The sequence below is a fragment of the Perna viridis genome, chromosome 5 (assembly GCF_037379345.1).
Source record: "Perna viridis isolate PV_CMFRI_1.1 ecotype Kerala chromosome 5, ASM3737934v1, whole genome shotgun sequence".
In the NCBI taxonomy this organism is placed as follows: Eukaryota; Metazoa; Mollusca; class Bivalvia; order Mytilida; family Mytilidae; genus Perna; species Perna viridis.
This window is the reverse complement of record NC_142449.1, coordinates 39,554,923-39,574,819: the sequence shown is the minus strand read 5'-3', so window position 1 is coordinate 39,574,819 and position 19,897 is coordinate 39,554,923. Positions and strand designations below refer to the sequence as shown.

At 32.1% G+C, this 19,897-nt stretch overlaps 2 protein-coding genes and 1 long non-coding RNA gene across 7 annotated transcripts in view; 2 read left to right on the top strand and 1 right to left on the bottom strand.

Moving 5' to 3' along the window:
* The window catches only part of LOC148617448 (L-fucose kinase-like), a 134,051-nt gene that overhangs the window by 31,838 nt on the left and 82,316 nt on the right, over window positions 1-19,897 (bottom strand). For 3 of the 4 annotated variants that reach the window (XM_088585141.1, XM_088585143.1, XM_088585144.1), the window contains exons 1-4: window positions 6,173-6,211; window positions 4,641-4,662; window positions 972-1,055; window positions 408-559 (exon numbers count right to left, since the gene is read on the bottom strand). In XM_088585141.1, the coding sequence (XP_088441267.1) occupies window positions 408-559; window positions 972-1,047 (228 nt within the window). In that variant the 5' untranslated portion in view covers window positions 1,048-1,055; window positions 4,641-4,662; window positions 6,173-6,211. Of the gene's footprint in view, window positions 1-407; window positions 560-971; window positions 1,056-4,640; window positions 4,663-6,172; window positions 6,212-19,897 lie in introns of those variants that run through there. The other variant, XM_088585142.1, reaches the window with a different exon arrangement.
* On the top strand, window positions 6,178-8,405 carry LOC148617451 (uncharacterized). Its single transcript, XR_015922502.1, has 4 exons — window positions 6,178-6,407; window positions 6,731-6,806; window positions 7,640-7,745; window positions 8,263-8,405. It is a non-coding gene; the product is annotated as an uncharacterized LOC148617451 (long non-coding RNA).
* The window catches only part of LOC148617450 (AKT-interacting protein homolog A-like), a 36,830-nt gene continuing 28,490 nt past the window's right edge, over window positions 11,558-19,897 (top strand). The window contains exon 1 of one of the 2 annotated variants that reach the window (XM_088585148.1): window positions 11,558-11,672. The gene's annotated coding sequence lies outside the window, so the exon portion shown is untranslated. Of the gene's footprint in view, window positions 11,673-16,908; window positions 17,318-19,897 lie in introns of those variants that run through there. The other variant, XM_088585150.1, reaches the window with a different exon arrangement.

Here is a 19,897-nt window from a genome sequence, read left to right as displayed (position 1 = left end):
AATTTTTTATGTAGAAAGTATAGAAATTTGATGACCGATCTGCATATTGTTGCCATTTTTGTGGGTATTTTTAAACTGAAAGATGTTTTGCTTTTCTTAGTGAACTCAACGCTCTGGATATGATAAATTTCCATGCATTTGAATGGTTGACTTGGACCCATTCTCGTGAAACTATGGGGTAATGTGATAAGACTTACATACCCTATTGTGCCAAGGACACATAAGAGTTTATAAAATTTAGACTTTTGGGACAGTTATAAAAATTCCTACTTTTAATCAAATCAAATGTGAGTCCTAATTACATTTAATATGATCATGCTCACACAAGGACAACTCTAGCAAAACGAGGTAGCTTTGTTTGTTACAAAATGGGAAATACTGTGTTTATTCACGTTAGTTTAACATACTGAGTATCCCTTTTTAGCACTGATGTATTCAGTGACAGTCAATAGTGCATTAATAGTTGCTCCGCCACTTCCAACATTACACTTTGGATCTTCTACTGTTAACACTATGACATCTTTGTTTATATGTCCCTTTGCTTGACGAAGTTCTAACTCTACATATAAAAGATGGAAATATTACCATACAGGCTTTTGTAGCAAAACATGCGAAAATGAAAGGTCAAGGTTTCTGTGTCAAATATTATATTGCGAATTGAAAAGCATAATAAATGTCGTATGAAAAAAACATAACAATACAGGTAAATAATGTATATGTCCTTGTGTTGTGTCTCGACACAAATCTCTGTTTTAAAATTTCATAATTGGATTCAGTCACTTATAAAAATGATAACCAAAAAAATGCTATATGATCATCATGATTTCTGACATTCTTTAATTTATCCAGTACTTTCTGGAAAGTCTTAATTTCTGAAAGTTTTTCAGTGCTTCTGAAAGTAGTACAGTTACCCTGATCTAATATATATGATATTAAAACTTTTCTTTAAAATTAATGCTGTAGTTATAAACCTTTTTGAAGTGCCTCTCCCCATTCCTTCTTAGTGCACGTCAAAACAATAGCTGTCCACTTCACTCCAGGAGACATACCTAAAACTGTATATTCAGAATTAATGTACCTGCTACAATATCTCATATTTTTTTTTTATTCCATATTATAAACAGTGCTATGATGTTTTAGTTAATGTACCAGTGGAAATGTTAGCCTTTTGCAAAACTACTAACAGGGGTCACTCCATGTTGAAAATGATGCAGGACTATAGTCTCTCTTGGTTTAAATTACACTTACATTTGAAAAAAGAACACCACATGACTCTTTAAATTGCATAAATGGAATGTATGCTTAGTCTATCCAGGGAGTTGCTCGCCATTACATATTTTAGTTTAACAGTTCGCAGACTTAATTTTCTCCGTTTTCAAAATATTTAAGAAAAGTATGTTAATTGAAGATAAGAACAGTCGAACAAAATGACAACACAAAATAGTGCAAAAAAGAAGAAAAGTAGAAAAATAAGAGTAACTTGCAACGTGTATGAGTTAGCTAAATAAAAGTAATAACAAATTTACCGAACTAAAAGTCATAAATCGGCAAGGAAGATATCAAATAGTAAAAAAACTAAAGAATCAAGGATAAACCAGAAAAATTAAATTAGCAACAATGTTCCTTACATAGTACAGATATTTTCAAGTGAATAAGCTGTTAAACCAAATTGTATGGCTAGCCAAACCTCCAACAGGTACATGATGGAACTAAATATATAATTTTGTAATAAAAATAAATAGCCAACTTGACAATTTTGTCATCGTTCAAATTGCACTGAATACCTATATTGGCTCGTTCAATACAGGGTTTTAGTACAACAAGTGGTTGTACAATATACATTTCCTGTTCTTGAACAGGAATTTGTATATCTTAAACTACTGTTCTTGCACAGGAATTTGTATATCTTAAACTAAAAGGCAACAAGCATTGTACTATTTTTTAGTGGAAGGGGACTAGGGTGTTTAAAAGAAATTTAAAGCTTATTCCTAATTTTTGAATAAAGTTTTACTTAGCCAAAATAAAGAAAACATATGATCATTTATCAATAATTCCCAGTACTCATGTCAAATAGAAATACTGCTTCTGCTAAAATATTTCTCATGCCTTCAATTAACAAATCACCACCACCATCACCCACCCCCAAAAAAGAAAAGGTATACGCCTCAGAAAATAATAGATCTGATAGCAATCTGTTTGCTTCTGCATATGTTATAATATTGCTGTTTGTATTCTTTGACTTGAAAAAAAAAATTCTTCAAACTCGAAATTTTCAACTAATTTCTTAATAATGCTTCATTTATCGGGTAGATATTAATGTCATATCATAATATCCCAATGCCAATTAATTCTTTAGAACTTTAAATCTGACATGATTTGATGAAATTTTTCTGTGCATATCAAACAGAAAACTTTGTTTGTTTGTTTGTTTGTTTGTTGGGGTTTAACGTCCGAGCAGCAATATTTCAGCTATATTCAGACGATGAACATGAAACTGATGATAAAATGAACATGAAATGATGATGAAATGAAAAAGGGATGGGACACAAGGACAATGGGGTCAACAAATTTTGATTGCCACTGGAAATAGGGAGAGGTGGTTAGGGTCAGCCAATTTAGCCTCCTGTGGCGGAGCCCTATGGTTCCTACTCCCGGAGAATACCACAGTAGGGTTCTTTAACGTGCGAGGAATGTGGCATCTTTCCCAACACGGTGCACCACTATGGTTTGCGGTCAGGTTTTCCGTATTACAGACTGACAACCCCAGCATGTAACATGCCAGGGGTTTCCCATTCCACCACCTGGGGCACACATCCAAGTTGCTCTGTGGGCAGAGCACCCTAGCCCCCGGCTAGGGTTCTGAGCACTATTTAGTCGCCTTTTACGACAAGCTTAGCGCTGCTGCAGGCCTATTCTTTAAACAACCGGACCTGCACGGGGCCAAACAGAAAACATGGCAAATGAATACCTACAAGTTTGAAATGGTCTCGGGAGAAACAATCAAACAAATTTGCATTTGATACCATGCAACAAATAATAAACATATGAAATATGAAAACTGTGTAAAATAAATAAACAAAATATTTGCAGAGCTAGCTTTGTTTTGATGGCATTGGGCTGTTTGATTACTTGTATTTTTTTGTATTGTTAATTTGCATGCACATTTATTATCGGTTTTGTCACCTTGATATGCTTAAATTTAGTGAGATAGAGTGAAATATGAAGTATACTGATTTTTTTTTGACAAACAAAGAATTAAACCGACTAAAACTAATATATCATGTTTTCCAGATGAAACTTTTTTCTTGAATCAAAATGATTTGCCTGTATTAAATCATGGATTTTACACATTTACTGTAAACAGATTATTTTCGCGGTTTCAGGGTTTTACAGATTCTGTGAAGTGAATATATTTGCGGATATCATTTTTCGCGGTGTAGTGAAAAGATCAGCGTTATATAGTTAAAATTTTTGCGCTTTTCTGTCCATCGCGGAAATAGCGCATATTAATACATTTACAGTCTTTCAGGTAAAACACGTCATCAGATAAACTCTGCCCAGGGGTTTGTACCATATATAATGATGATAGGAATAAAACTTTTGAAATGCATTGAAAGGGTTAAATAAACTTTCATATTCTATAGGAGAGTTCTTCATGACGTCATCACTTACCTGTGATTTGGTTTTGGTTGGCAAAAAATCCATTGAGTGGCATAGGATATCAACTTTAAATCATCATAACTTTTTCATTTTTAGAGATAATAGAAAAATTCCCAACATTGCAAATAAAATTCTTTTTATCCATGGAATATTTAAATAATTATTCAGCAATAAGACTATATGTACATAAGATTTTAACTATAATTTTATACAAAAATAGAGGTGTACATATGAATATCACTACAAATTTATTTTTTCAAGAAAAACAGTTATAAATTCTTATACATAATATGAATTATTTTATCTAAATGAAACATTCTACAGAACCAAAATTGAATATAAAATAACAAAGTTATTAAGTTTTGAAAATTGGGATTCTAATCATGAAATTGTCAATTGTTCATTTAGTTGTTTATTTGCCAACCAATCTGACACTTAATGATATGCAAATTAGTGAATATGACATCACTAATGAGATTGGTGAACTCTCCTATTGTAATGCATTCTATAAAAAAAAAACTTTATAATATACACTGCCTGAATGCTTTTAAATGTGCTTGTTTATAAATTACACAATAAAATTAATATGAAGTAGGCATTGCAAGCAAGCACCATGAGATTTAGGTTTACTTTAGGTTTCATTTTCAATTCTTTAAATTAAAAAAGGGAAAGACTTGAGACTACCAGAAAAGATTAAGTTATCTTTACTGAAACACAATCTTTACATATATGTATATGTATATATTTATTTACACGAGACATAAACGTCAGATTAAAGGACTGTCGCAGCGGACTTCACTCTCTGGACGAACACTAGTAACAGTAACACACTAACAGTAACACTGCCTGTGTAGTGACTTTACTCAGAGTTGAAACACCGACAAGAGAACAAACTTAATTAATATGGACTAAAACCTGCCATTTATTCCATTTTTTTTTCAAACAGTTCATGTTATATTACTTGTAGTAGACATGTTTACCTTGTATTTTCTAGCAGACAGAGGTCTCACTAACCACTTCTAACGTTTCCATTACTTTACATGTTAAAAAAGTAATTTTCAAAGTCTCACTGTGAATTCCCAGGACAAATGACATCTTAAAGCTGCATACCGTTGCGAAGCTTGGAAAATAAGGCTTCCAAAATCATTATGCTAATGGTACGATCATAGTAGAAATTCTTCACAAAATTTACTTGAATAAATAATACTGAAAATCCACATTTTTACCTGTTCTGCTAACTGACAGCATGGAGGCAAATTACTCACACATGTAAACAATATTCATACACTTTTGTAGTTAATTACATATATGATTTTAAAGTACACATTCTCAGCTTTATTTTGACTACTTTTAATCATAATACACACAAATAATGCACTTACAATGCATATGTCTAGGTTCAGTGTGTTTTTGGTACTACATAGGGGGGTGGCCATTTGACCCGGAAGTGGTTAGTGAGACCTTAAAAACATTTTATGAGTTTTTATGTTTTTCTTTTTTTACATTTTATGAAAGCTTGTGGTATTGTGAGTCTAATAAGACCAAAACTATCAAAATCAGACATAGGACTACAAAGAAATGGTCATTTTTATATCATGCCCCTCAGTGATATTTTCCCTAAATTACTAAAAAATTACAATTTTAACTAACTTGTCACACCAAATTGATACCTATGATAATTCAAGAAGTTGTAATAGTAAATATCATTTATCATTATGAAAAAAGAACAGATTTCAACAATTTATATCATACCTATTTCATTACTGTGTGATTCTTAGTCTGTGCTGTGTGACTATTTGAGTACTTTGAATATCCCAAGCAGTGACGTTGTGTATTTCATGGATGACGTCAAGTTATGAGTCACTGTTACTGATAAAAATCTTGTTGCTATGTTGTTTTTTAAAATACCTTGCACAATGCACCTCTTAAAATATAGCCAGATTACCAATATCACTATACTGATTTTATGGGAAAATGGAAATAATGACCAGGAAAGGCAATTTTCCTCAAATTATGCATTTCTCTGAAATATGCCATAATTTAATTTATGGTCTCACTAACCACTTCTAACGTTTCCATTACTTTACATGTTAAAAAAGTAATTTTCAAAGTCTCACTGTGAATTCCCAGGACAAATGACATCTTAAAGCTGCATACCGTTGCGAAGCTTGGAAAATAAGGCTTCCAAAATCATTATGCTAATGGTACGATCATAGTAGAAATTCTTCACAAAATTTACTTGAATAAATAATACTGAAAATCCACATTTTTACCTGTTCTGCTAACTGACAGCATGGAGGCAAATTACTCACACATGTAAACAATATTCATACACTTTTGTAGTTAATTACATATATGATTTTAAAGTACACATTCTCAGCTTTATTTTGACTACTTTTAATCATAATACACACAAATAATGCACTTACAATGCATATGTCTAGGTTCAGTGTGTTTTTGGTACTACATAGGGGGGTGGCCATTTGACCCGGAAGTGGTTAGTGAGACCAGAATTTTGCAAAAGAGCATTGTTGTCTCCCTTAGCCTGTTTGAACTTCCGCTTCCTGAAATAGATGCAGCCCATGGAAACAGAAGTTCTAAATTCTCAGACTTTTACATGACTTTTGAACTAAAATCAGACTTCCGAACGGTATTTTGTGAAAAACCATGCTGTCACATTGGGGGGGAGGGGGTCGTCTGAATTTGAGTTTCGTGTACTTACATATGGACATTTATTCCACCAAAAAGTAAGTGACACATTAAGGTGAATACAAATGAACCTGAAAATCGTAGTTTGAGATAATTCCAAACCTTCTACAAAAAACACCAAACTTTAAAATTTTCTCCATTGTGTTTTTTTTATCAGCAGCTTGCTTATGAACTTCGGCATATTTGTCGCTAAATTAATGTTTTATTGGAGTGTATTTTTTCATTTCGAACATGACACTTTGTTTTTCTTTCAATTGTTTGCTATATTTTCTTGTTTTTATATTTTTATATATCAAAAAATTGATTAGCAAAACGAACGAACATTAAATGATTAATGATATGCATTCATTATTGTTTACAGTGCCGCCATGATGAAAATACAAATATTTTATTAAGCTCGAACACAGTTACAATAATGAAGAATTATGATAAATAATGTAAGTGTTTATCATATACCATGCATTTGTTAATTATAATTTGTCTAAATCATGTGCTGCAGTCTAAGTAAATGTGTGCAGTACAAATTACAGGAGATATGGTACACAAGAAACTTTCTTAAGCCTTACATGTGTACTGACTACTGTATACATGTTCCATAGTCCATACAAACATTTTTATAAAGACATGAAGAGTTGTCGTTGAGTCAATGACTGTTGATTTTCATTTAAATGAAACAGTCTATGATACAGACTTGTCGAACATGATGAGGGTAAAACAAACAAAACCTTACAAGAATCTGTTATTTGTGTATACAGTACCCCATATTTCATTTTTGAGGACAAAAATAAATTCATGTACAAGGTCAAGGAAACTCCAGTGAAACAAGTATTGCTGAACAGTTGACCAAGAGCAATCAATAGCAATATTTAATGTTCCAATGTATTGTACATGTAAGTCATATGAGAACATTTCATACATAACTTGAAGTAAACTACATGAATTATATGATTTGGAAATTAATCTAAACATTAACATATACATTTGTATGACCTTGTATATGACACAATTTTCAATTTTTTAAGAAGTTTATCGTGCTATTTTTTTTTACTTTTTTAATAGATCCATAAATACAAGCTGTTGACTTACATTGTATATCAGTAACTAAGGATAATGAACTAGTTTTATCAGTCATCAGATTTCTTTTGCACAGTATGTTGTCATGAACATGTACAATTATACCATAGTCATCACAGTATGATAAAAGTCTATCCATGTTGATTTTCAGTATCTCTTTCCATATTAAAAGGAAATATGTTTTGATATTTTCCAGAAAATTTTGAATGCAGCTGTCATGTTCACCTACCAATGATACAAGTTACCAGACAAGTCATACATAACAGGAAGCTCTGTTCAAATGAAGTATGATAATAGATTGTGTAGGTATTTGAGGTTCAGTATACAATATTTTTATGCCTTTTTTTTTTTTGAAAAAAAAATTAATATTGATTTGGAGTGTTCCAAAGGTAGGACCCACCTCTGTTGTTGGGAAATGTTGGAAGTAATGTGGAAAATTTTTGCAAAAATGAGGAAATTATTAGCTTGGACCCCCACTTTCAACGTCTTTTGATTGTTCACTAGAAACTCTCATTAGTCAATTTATTTTAGAAATGTATTTGTATTATTTCTACATTTGTAATGTAGATAGATCCCATATCTGTTTATCGCTTAAAATGTAGCACTACAGTTCCCATGACACTTAAATGAAGGTTGTAACATAGACATAATATTTTAGCATAATGGGATGTTTTGTTTGAAGAAAAAAAAAAACATCCAATGATCCATATAATGTAGGGTTTACTTAAATAGAGGTCTACTTCAGTACAGGATTCATGAATCACAATAACTTTGAATATGAGTATTATGTATATTTATTACTGATTTTTATACTTCCAGGTCATCCATGGTATATATATGACTGAAAAGAATTCATACATGTATAATTTAGATGATCTTCAATGCTGTTCAAATCTCTGCTTGCACTGTAATGAAAGCTGATATGAAGCTGAAGTTTGAAAATAAATATTTTCAAAAGCATATTTCTTAGGCAAATGTATAAGGTTTAAATGTGTTGTGCTTCAAAAGTAAAAGTCACTTTCATACATGTATACAATAACAGCCATGTATACTTCTTGACAGTACCATCCTGGAATACAACCTAGAATCCCTTGCACTGCAAGCTGTCACTATCAACTGAGCTAAAAAGTTACTTCATTGTTTTCTGTAGATTAGATTGGTTATGGTCTTTTGTAAATAGTTTTACTTTATTTGTTTTTGGGCCTTTTTATAGATTGCTTAATGGTATGTGGTTTGCCCATTATTGATACCCATGTGGTGATTTCACTTGTAGAAGTTTAATCGTTACTTGCTTTGTTTTTTCAATGACTATCTCATTGGTAAACATAAATGGTACATGTATAATTAAGTTTTCTACTTATGACTAGTGAGTGCTAAATCTTTCACTACTTCTCGAACAAGTAATTTTGTGTAACAACTATTTGGCTAAGCAACTGTTGATTCTGTGAGGTAGCACTATGAAACCGCCTCAAAATGTCATAATAGTAAAGTAGTATAAAGCAGGATCATTTCATTCAGTAAAACATTCTTGTCCTGAAATGCAAGAAATAATTGCAATATGCATTGAAACCACTACCAATCAATGAAAAAAAAAAACAAGTTCCATGGGTAAATAGAATAAAATATAAACATTCACAGACATTACACATTTTGAAAAAGAAGAGATTTATTGTTGAATTTTGAGCTAATCATAATCATGCCATGTACTTGCACCTATAATTTACATTGAACTGATCTGAATTCATGGTTTCCTTGTATAAACTCTACAAGACTGGTAAATTGTGATTTTTTTTTTCACAAGTTAAGAGAGATAATCATACCATAAGCTCATGATGCACCTGTTTAATAGGACATCTTATTGAATGATAATTATTAGTCAACTGTGCTGGTAATACCTGTTCATTGATCAGAGGGCGTTGGCACACCTCCTTTTTACCAGAAAATTAGTCATTTTCATGTGTAAATTTGACAAAACATGGAAAATAATGTGTTAGCATCACCATCACTTTGGCTTGCACCCCTCCTTTTCAAAGTGTCTGGAGCCTTCCCTGTTCACTAATCTGTAAATAGCTTTCATCATATTTTGCTTTAACCGTCTAGCATGAAACAAGTTGCCTGTTTTGAAACTATTTTAATATTCTCCATAAAAGCAATAAAGAAATATATATAAAAAAAACAATACAATAATTGGGTAGCAAACCATATTATACTCCAGCAATGCTAAAGATTGTCTGACAAGCTATTTTCTGACTTGGTGCCATCCTAGGGTATAGAGGAACAGAATTCAACCTCTTACGTTGTAGGAGTAACAGGGACAGGTCCAGGTTTTTAGATAGGGGCGCACAGTAAAAATTCTGCCGAGCGGAGCGAGGTGACACAAATTTTGAGGTTAAATTTTTGAAACATTATAGAGTGGATGCAATGTTGATATCTTTTGTGGTAAAATTAGCGAGAAATTTTAAGTTTCAACTTGAAACCGCCTAAATCTACCCATGACAACCCATGCTTTGCAAATTTTAGGGGGCGCACTCCCCCATCAGAATACGCCTCCGAGTAACCATGTTGATTTTTATGAGTGGGGTCGGGGCTAGGATCACATTTGAAATAGAAAGGCAGGACAATGATATATGATTTTATATAAATACAAAGATGCAATAGGCGAAAAAAAAGGTTCTGGTTTGAATATTACATAAAAAGATCCGGGACACAAAATTTGACTATATAGCCCCCTTTTCCCCCTTACGATTCAAATGGATATAGAAATGTATCATTATTTACCTGGGAGGGGGGACTGGTGATTTTGAAATCATATAAAATTTTCTTGACCCCCCATGATATTTTCTTATCCCCCTTAAAAACATTTTTTTAAAATGTGATACCCCCTCTATTAAACATGCGTATGGAGTTTTCATATACATGTAACAACTACTACATTATGGCAGAGCTTGCCGAAACTACGCAGAGTTTTTGTATCGCGCTAGAATTCTAACAAATAAACTTCTGGAACAGGGTTGTGTTGCTACAAGATTGAAGTCATCCCTATAGAAAGTTTATGTTATGGTCGTAATCATGAAATCGTGGATCGCTATGGTGTATCCATCTGCGCCATGAAAACTAAATTGTTCAACATGCCATGGTTTTCCTTTCCTCTTTCGTCTACCCCGGACTTGACTTTTTATGAGCAACTCGGCGGGTGTATCTAGAAAAATAGAGGACGCTTACCCTACTGGCGCACCTGGTCCATGCTCCAAGTTTATAGTGGAGTCATAGTTGCTCATTTGCTTTTGTTAATTTGTATATTTGATTTTAACAAAATTTCATGTTCTTTGTACGTCTGTTTTCCATGTCTGGCCTTTGTCCCTGGATAACATTCTTCTTATCACCATTATAACCGTAGTTCCCTTCACTACTCTTTGAAGCAAAAGCAGTTGAGATGTTAAAGATCTCTTACAATAAAAAATTCAAGTCTTCAATTCCAAAACTTGATACTTTGGAAAAGTCTTATCAATATCAAGCAGAATCAGACACAGCTCTTGAGATTCAAGATATTGGTAAGGAAATTGAATCGTCAGCAGTTAAGTTGGACCAATTTGATTTAATAACTGTAAATGTTTTAGGTCCTGATGGTTATGTTCATGTGTGAACTTGGTTTTACCAGAGATCATGCATGTGACAATGTAATAAAATGTTTAATGGTGGTAAAATATGTTTTAATTTGACTGGTGTAATGCTCTGCTTAACTAAAAATTTGGATCCCCCTTGAAATCCATGTGCAAAAAAATGACCGCCCCCCCCTCTTTGAAGTTAAAAAAAAACTGAACCCCCTTTTCCACTAACAGAAAAAAATGACCCCCTGGATATATGTACTTGGTTTGTTTAAATTTTCAAATAAATGTCTACGGTTTGAATATTATTTGTAAATTATTATATAAAGGATGCCGAATCTAGAGGTTTAACCTAAAAAAAAGCTGTTATGCACGTGGCTAATTACAATATTCGTTATGTTTCGGCTAAGTTTACAGCCAATGAAATGAACATCTCGTTAGCGAGAACACAGCGTTACTTTATATATTTATCGGGCATTTTTAAAGAACCCAAGGCTTTTCCGAGAGGAAATAATCGCCATTTTCTTGCGATATATTTCTCTGTTTCCTTCCCCTTTCCCTATGATATCCCCTGATAGACGACACTTCTAGTACAGAAAACTTATCATATCTCATGTTGCTATAGTAAGAATGCCTGAAATATATGCTTATACTGTCTTGCAAATACATTATCTCCATTTACTTAGATTTGGGTCCGTTTATGACATTTATTTTAGTCGAATAATCAATATGCACTCACCTGGCCCAACAGTCAACACCTGTCCTGGTGTCATCCGTAAATAATTTGAGATTCAGTGTCGGAAGCTCTTTTCTGAGTCTCATTCGGGATTCATATGAGGGTGGCATTACACTTCACTCAGCGACATTTGTTTCTCTAACACTGAAATCTGATCTGAGTGAAACTCAGTGTTACAGTACTTACACGACATATTGAGTGTTTACCAGTACCACCCAGATTCCACCTAACCAACACTGACTGTTTGTATATTGTAATAGTCACAAAATTCAATGAGACATAATGGGGAATTCATTGTAAGATAGGGTGTATATTCTGTCTCTGTTTCTCAGGTAATTCGGAGCACTCCAGTTAATATAAAAATTCAGCATCATGATTTTTTTTATTTTGTACATGTTTATTATTTGTTGATGTGTTATTTTTTATTTACAGCTACGTCCAATGACTGGGAGATATGTAGAAATATTACTTTGTATTTTTATCAAGTAATCATGCAATCTTTTAATACAAAGTATTTCAATTCTTCACTTTTAAATTGATAATTACTATTAATAATTATAAATAAAACACTTTGAATGTATTGACTGTTGTAAATTGATTTGTGTGATCTATTTTTAAAAACAGTTTTGACGCTTTTGGTTTCTGATAGTTTTAATAATTGAATGGGTTTTCAGAAATAAAAGAAACTACAAGTCCCAAGACATCTATATAATGTGTACATAAGAATCGTAAAGTAGAAGCCCTTAATGAGGACTGCGAACATTGTCAGAAATAGTTATAAGTTACAATACATTGTCCAAACGAGGATGAGACGACGACCTCAGCCGGTAGTTTTCAACCCCAAAAAATGCTGCAAGTTAACTCTGAGACATTTCTTATTTAAAGTACATTTCAATTACAACCTTTGTTTGTTTAATATCTTAATTTTAATGATAGGTTTTGTTAAACGATTTCAAACTTTCATTGTTTACTCCCATATGAAAATAATCCCTTGACGAGCCTCGCTCATATATAGCTGTCTATTTTTAGAAATTTAAACGAACACATTGTTTACAATGTCTCCATTGTGTGTCTGGTCATCAAATAGACTACAATTAATTAAAACTCAATACAGGACAGTTATGGAGTATGTATCAACGATAAATGTCTTTTTTTCAATTTTCACGTTACATTTGTCAAACGTTAATACCACATGCTAATCGTCTCAACCACAGCTTTATTGTACCGTTGACTTGGATTAATACTAGATAAATCAACTATTGACCCATGTTATTAGTATAGATTTCGGCAATTGGATTAAGAATTTTCCCTTCGACTTCCTTGTTGTGATTTTAAGGGATCCCCAATGAATTTTGGAGGTTAGTGACCTGGGAGCTCGGGTTTACTAACATCCATATTGTCGGCAGAGATCAATGAGATTAGCTTCACTGTGTGGGATGAATCTAACACCCAGGTCAGTGATTCTCCGTACACAATTAATAACCAGAATATACAATGTCCCAGATGGGTGGGTGTAATGCTCCGTTTCACTGTGAAAAAGACTGATACAGTGTTTCACCGACTAACACAGATGTAGAATTCCGACTTGAGTCTTAGAGAAACGAAAGTCGCTGAGTGTAGTGTAGCTTTTATTGCTTGTGAAACATAAAGTAGATTCTCCTTTAAATAATATGGATTTCATGTCATTTACCACTATTGGTTTTGCAAAATTTGATTTAGAATATCTTATCTGTGGCAGCAGGCAAATGCTATTCCAAATGTTTGTAATTTTATTGGTCAAACAATTCCAGGTTCAGCAAAGAATGTCTGGTTTTCTACTGTAGTCTTCTTCTGGTTTAAGGATTCTTCAGTCTAGTCTCGCCTCAAATTTAGTGTTTGTCTTTGCTGTCACCATATATGTTAAGCTTTTCCAGATGTCAACGGATCTATTACAACCCAAATAGGTTTTTTGGAGTTCCAATCAAATAACAAATCCTTCATTGAAATGTTTTGTATTAGAAAGTATTTTTTTTTACTATATTTCAGATCTTCAATACATAGTGATGTAGTGTTTTACTTTGACCAAAGTCTTTCAAGTGATCAATATGATTACTTTTTAGAATTTTTACATGAAGGCAATTTTTGTTGCTCTTGGATATCAACTTCCTGTATGAGTGGTAAAATTGATCTCTTTGAAGTTTTTTCACAAAGTATCATACCCTAGGGCCCAAAGAAAGAATTAGATTGATTTTGAATGTTGTGACTTGAATCATTTAGGAATTATGAACCAAAAGAAAAGGTACACTTCGATTTTGGTCAAATTCTTATGCTTTGTCAAACGTCTAATCATATTCAAAATTCAAGGCTATATCAAGCTTGAATGCAGGGATTTCCCTACTGTTTTGGGGAAGGGTTTTGAGCCCTTGCAATTGAGAAAAAGAGAATGAAAATTGGAACTTTAAGAAATAAACTAGAACGTAACACGTTATCACCCCTCTCAAAATAGGATTGTCCTAGGAACAGATAACATACAGAAAACAGTATTTTATTACATATACAAAATCAGTGTTATTTAAGAAAAATATGTGATAACATTCCTTTTTAAACTAATTTTAAAAGCCAATTGAGCTTATTTCCTTAGACTAAAAAATTGTATTTTTCTGTTACAATTTGAAACTTACACATAATAAACTTATGCCTAATAACTTGATACTTTTAATTCAAAACTTCTATATAATAACACAATACTTTCATGAAATAATGTGAAACTTATGCGTAATAATGCAAAACTTACATGTGACAATGCAAAATTTAAAAGACTTGTGCAAAAACCAATGGAGACCCAAGATTTTTTTTCTAATCATTTAGCTGAAATATATGTAGCAGTGGTGTTGGTCATGAATAAACTCCTCCTTGAAAATAAAAGCATCTTGAATCAATGGCAACCAAGAACCTATCTAGTGGCCATCATTTTTTCATTATCAAAGCTTCATGGTAATCATTTTTTTTTTTTTTTTTTTGTGGGTGGGGGGGGATAGCTTCCCAATGTTTTTGCTTTTGTAATTCCATTAGGGTGTTTTAATCTTTTAATTTTATGTCTGTACTCACATTAATACACTGATAAAATGGATCATACTTTTCTGTTGTCTTTAGTATTTTTTTGGGTACACCAAAGATAATTGTTGCTCCTATACTCGGTTTCTTTTTTTTTTTTTTTTTGGGGGGGGGGATTTTTTGTATTATTTTTTGTTTTGTTTTTTTTTGTCCCATTTTCATTCATGATATAAAAGTTTAATAAATGACTTTGTCTGACCTAACTTAAATATAAGTATTACTTTATATTAAGAACAAAACAGTTTTAAATCTTTCCATTTCGACCTCTAACAGGAAAAAGGGAAAATTGAAAATTCTAGAAAAAAAATAGTTTTGTGTTATTACAGGAAAGTTAAACATTATTTTGCAAGTTTCGCTTCGTTTTAGAAAGTTTCATGTTATAATGCTAAAAGCAATTTTTTTTAGTCGATCAAAATGAGCACAATGGGCTTCGTAGTAATATCACAGCAGTAATATCAAAAGAATTTGTACTTTCATTTTAAATTCAGACCTCGTCAGCTTATATCAGAATAGGACACTCAAAAAAATAATTAAGAACTGTCACAGCCATAAATATATACTAAATGCAGTGATATTTTATTCCTTGTGTTGCAAATTCATGCTTTCACATCATTATAGTGGTGTGACATTTAATCTCATATGAGTACAAAATATAATAAAAATGAGTTTTTTGAAACTTTCATACTCCTAAACTCACTTCATGAAGCCATTTGCTATTTAAAATGTGGTTACAGTGATTGGGATTAATTTGAATCACTTAGTGTAAGAGCACCAACAAACCAAGTTGAACTCAGGTGCTCCAGAAAGGGGGAAAGTTTGATAAATTATACATGATATAATTTGGGGTCAGACTACTCCAGATGGTAAATAATACCCTTGATGACCTTTGGTCTTGCAGTTGTATCAACACAGTGGTTATCATATACAAAAATTTCAATCAAATTGATATAGCAAATTTCAACATAATGTATAAAAATTTCAACGAGTAACCTGTAAACAGCAACTTTGAAACAAATACATAAATGTACATACATTGTATATATGTAGGAAGATCTAAATCCCAATAAATAATTGTGTACAAAATGTACTCAAAACCAAAACTATTAAAATAGGAAGCCAAATCCATAACCAAGAGGTCCTAACCAAAGGAATGAAGCCTCTACATTTTAGGAATTTTGAAATGTGTAATACTGAAAATTTTGGTAAGAAATATACATGTATGATATAATTCAGCTTCAGACAAGTCTGACTACTGGGTTGGTAAATACCTACAGGGACCTTTGGTCCACCAGCATTAACAATGACCCTGCATACAAGCCATGTCTCCATTCTATCAACAACATTTTCTGGCTCCAATAGTTTCTGTGTAAGCCACTCAGCCCTAACAATAATATGGATAAAGTGAGCAATTTCTTTCAAAACTTATATCTCTTGTAGGATTGCGTAAATTAAGACTAAAATAAAATTGAACATTACATGTAGGTTTGAAAACCTGAAACAGCAGGTAAGTTTGACTGATTTTTCTGAAACAATCTTTACATTTATGCTGTAGTTAAATGTTCATGCATGCTTGATGCATCTGTAATTCAAGTTTAAAAAGCATTCATACATGAAAGAAGAAATATGTTTTACTAAAGTGCAGGGTATGGTAGTTGAATGTACACAGAACATTGTTGGGTAATATATGAATTATGCTAGGTATGAAATTGAATTTAATTTAAAATGAAAGATTAAAGTATTAATATTTTTAAAGGTATTTTTACAATGCTGATCTTTTGAAAGGATTAGATTTAAGGCCATTAACATGTGGTTGAGTTATGTCATCTTGTGTCATATCTTTGATTTGATAAGTCATAAATTCTGTCAGGTATATTATTAGTATTGGATGTCAACATTTGTACATTTCAGTGTACATTTCACCTGTATAGTTTACACTAATACAACAAAAGTCAATATTATAAAATAATTGACCTATGGTCCAGAATATTTAGATAAGGAAAAACACTGTCAATTATTTATATGAAACAAAGCTCCAGAATATTTAAATGAAGAAGACCTTTAAGTCATTGACAAATGGAGAATTTAGATTGGAACTGTCAATATTTTGGATCATTGTTAATACATTTATTCACATTTGAATGTCAGTGGAGTGATAAATTTTATTGTATGGTTGATAGATTTTGATAAAGATTTTTTCTTGATGACGATCGTAATTTTGTATTATCACAAAGTATGTTTTATGGTTATTGGAAAATGATATTGTAATTCATGGGATATGTCATCCAGTATTGTTAAAGTGAAGATTGTGTGCCACAGTTTTTGAGGATTACAATCTGTTCATAGTGAATGCATGGAACAACATATTTTTGGTTGACTTTGGAGAAAAAAAATCAAAATGTAGTGTTAAAAGGAATACATATAAAATCATTTTTATATCTTGGTAAGTTAGAGAAATTAATTTTACTTTCATAATGATGAATGGTATAGGTACCAGTATATACATTGTATATACATGTGTATTGGAACGTAAAATTGATGCATATGAAGATTGATCTTCAATTGTATTAAATGAAATTTCTGGGGATAAGTTAGTGAGGCTTACACATACAAATTTAGAAAAAAAATAGGACATAGTGTACAGGTTTTTGGCATTTACAACAAAACACTTAAAGTTGAGTATTTGGAAAGATGGAGAGTGATGTGTGGCAAATATAACATACCACTAAAGTTTCAGGATTTTACAACAAATATCAAATGCACAGGTTTAAAATGTCTCAATGGTAAAAGTAGTTGTTTTAAGTCCACTTCAATTGCTGAGCTAAAAGATTCCCTTAAATACTAGACCAAGTGACTACTTTGAAGTTCTGTTTGAAGTAAACATCTGAGACATGAATTGTCATGGCCTTAAGGAACTATACATTTTGTATAATATATAAAGCCATTCATTTCTTTCCTCTAAAAATTCCACCTTTCTTCTTAAAATGTGGAAGTACTTTGCTCGTGTGATTTGAAAATTTCAGCAATTTTAGTAATAAAATTTTAGGTATCTCATGGTAAGGCACTACCACAATGTCAACAGAATATCCTACTCAGTGTTTTATTTATATATAAAATAGCTTCATTAAAACACCCTAACAGTGATTTTTTTAATAAGATAATGAGGATATATGAATGTTTGACATCATCTCACGCTTCATTGAGAATGATCTACCCTTAGGGGTAGATGTTTAATGAAGTAAAGTTCTATTTCTGTCACTTGACTGTGATTGAATACATGACATTTAATGATATTGTTTTTTAGGTTACACTGCATGCGATTGTAAAAACAATACATATGGTATTGATCAGCCATGATTTTTATGGGTTCTTACCCTGCTGAAATCCTGACCATAATATATGGCTGAACTTCATTATTGATCATTATTGAGATTTTTCTGAGATTTTATATCTCTTGACATGTCAACACCAATCATTTTGAAATAAGAAAAATTCATTGTAATAAGTCACTTGAGCCATAATGCCCAATGGGTAGAATTTATGGTGCCCTGTGAATAAAAACTACCATAAATCTTCAGGTCTTGGGATCGTATTTTGTTATGCTTCTTTGTGACCACATAGTTTGATGAATTTCTAACTCACCTGTATTCTGAATTCTTAAATACTTGTACACAAAGAGATTTAGGGCTGCTAACTTACAAAGAGTTTTTGATGAAGCTTCAGTGGTTCCCTAATGTTTCAGACATTTCCCCTCCTCTACAGCCCCTTAATCAGCTTGCAGTGTTGTTTTCTTCTAGTAGTCTAATCGTCATGTGTTGTATCACCTGTCAGACATGTAAACATTAAAAAGGACATGATTGGTATTTATTATGTTTCCATAAGTATAAATTTATAATAATGTCTGCAAACATGTCAGAGGAACTTCACACATATTTTAGTTTTAAATATACATTCATTCAAAACTCCTAAATGGTTTTCTGAATTGTAAAAATCTTTGATTGCACATTGGCTCATAGGAGCAGTATGGCCAAGATCTTCACCTTATAATATCAAACAGATTTAGGTATTAAAACAATATCAATATGAGACCAGTTAAGTAGAAAATGTTGTCTTTAATAATTACCTCATGTACATGTAGATAAACAAATGACAATAAATACATACAGCCTGTCTTAAGTGATCTTCCTGGTCACATAATACAAGTGGTCTTAATAATTTTATAAGGAATGCACCACACAGGGATATTTTTATGACAGGTTATTGTTATGTTTAAGACAGTTTTTGACACTATATTATTAAGATAGTTATAGTTTGCTAACAATTGTTGAGGCTTTAATATTGGTGATGGAGAAAGAACAAGAAATACCGGTTGATTGATTGATTGTTGGGGTTTAACATCCGAGCAACAATATTTCAGCTATATTCAGACGAATAAATACTGGTAAACATGATGTATTCATCTAAGATTTGAAGTTATGATACACTGTTAACTTTGACATATGATATTGTGGTTGTTTTGTTTACATTGTTAAGTGTCGGTCTTCGTAAGATTAAGGCAAAATGTGAAAGATCAGAAACATGCATGTCAAAATGATCTGGCAATGTGATTTTACTAAAGGATACTTTCTCTATTTGAAAAGACCATTATTGATCTCTGCATCACTGGCTTTGCACAGAAATTTTTCAATTGAATTTTAGGTTTTTTTGACAGAGTTATCTGCCCTTGAAATGTTCATTTTCAGGGCATTTGATGAAAATGTAACTGAATGGTTCAGCATGATGTGGAAAATCTTGTCTATTTTCCTTGATTCTGATGGTGCAACTAGTCAAATTACACTATCAAAATGATAGGTTTTTCATACCATGTTTCATTGACTGCCTGATTCTTACAGGATCTGACACTTAACTATTTCATTAGGACTTGGTATAACAGATTCCATGCAGGTCTTGTACAAAAATGTATAAGGTTGGTTCTATTTTGGAACGGTATTATGTACATATACCAGTTGTATAAAAACTTCAT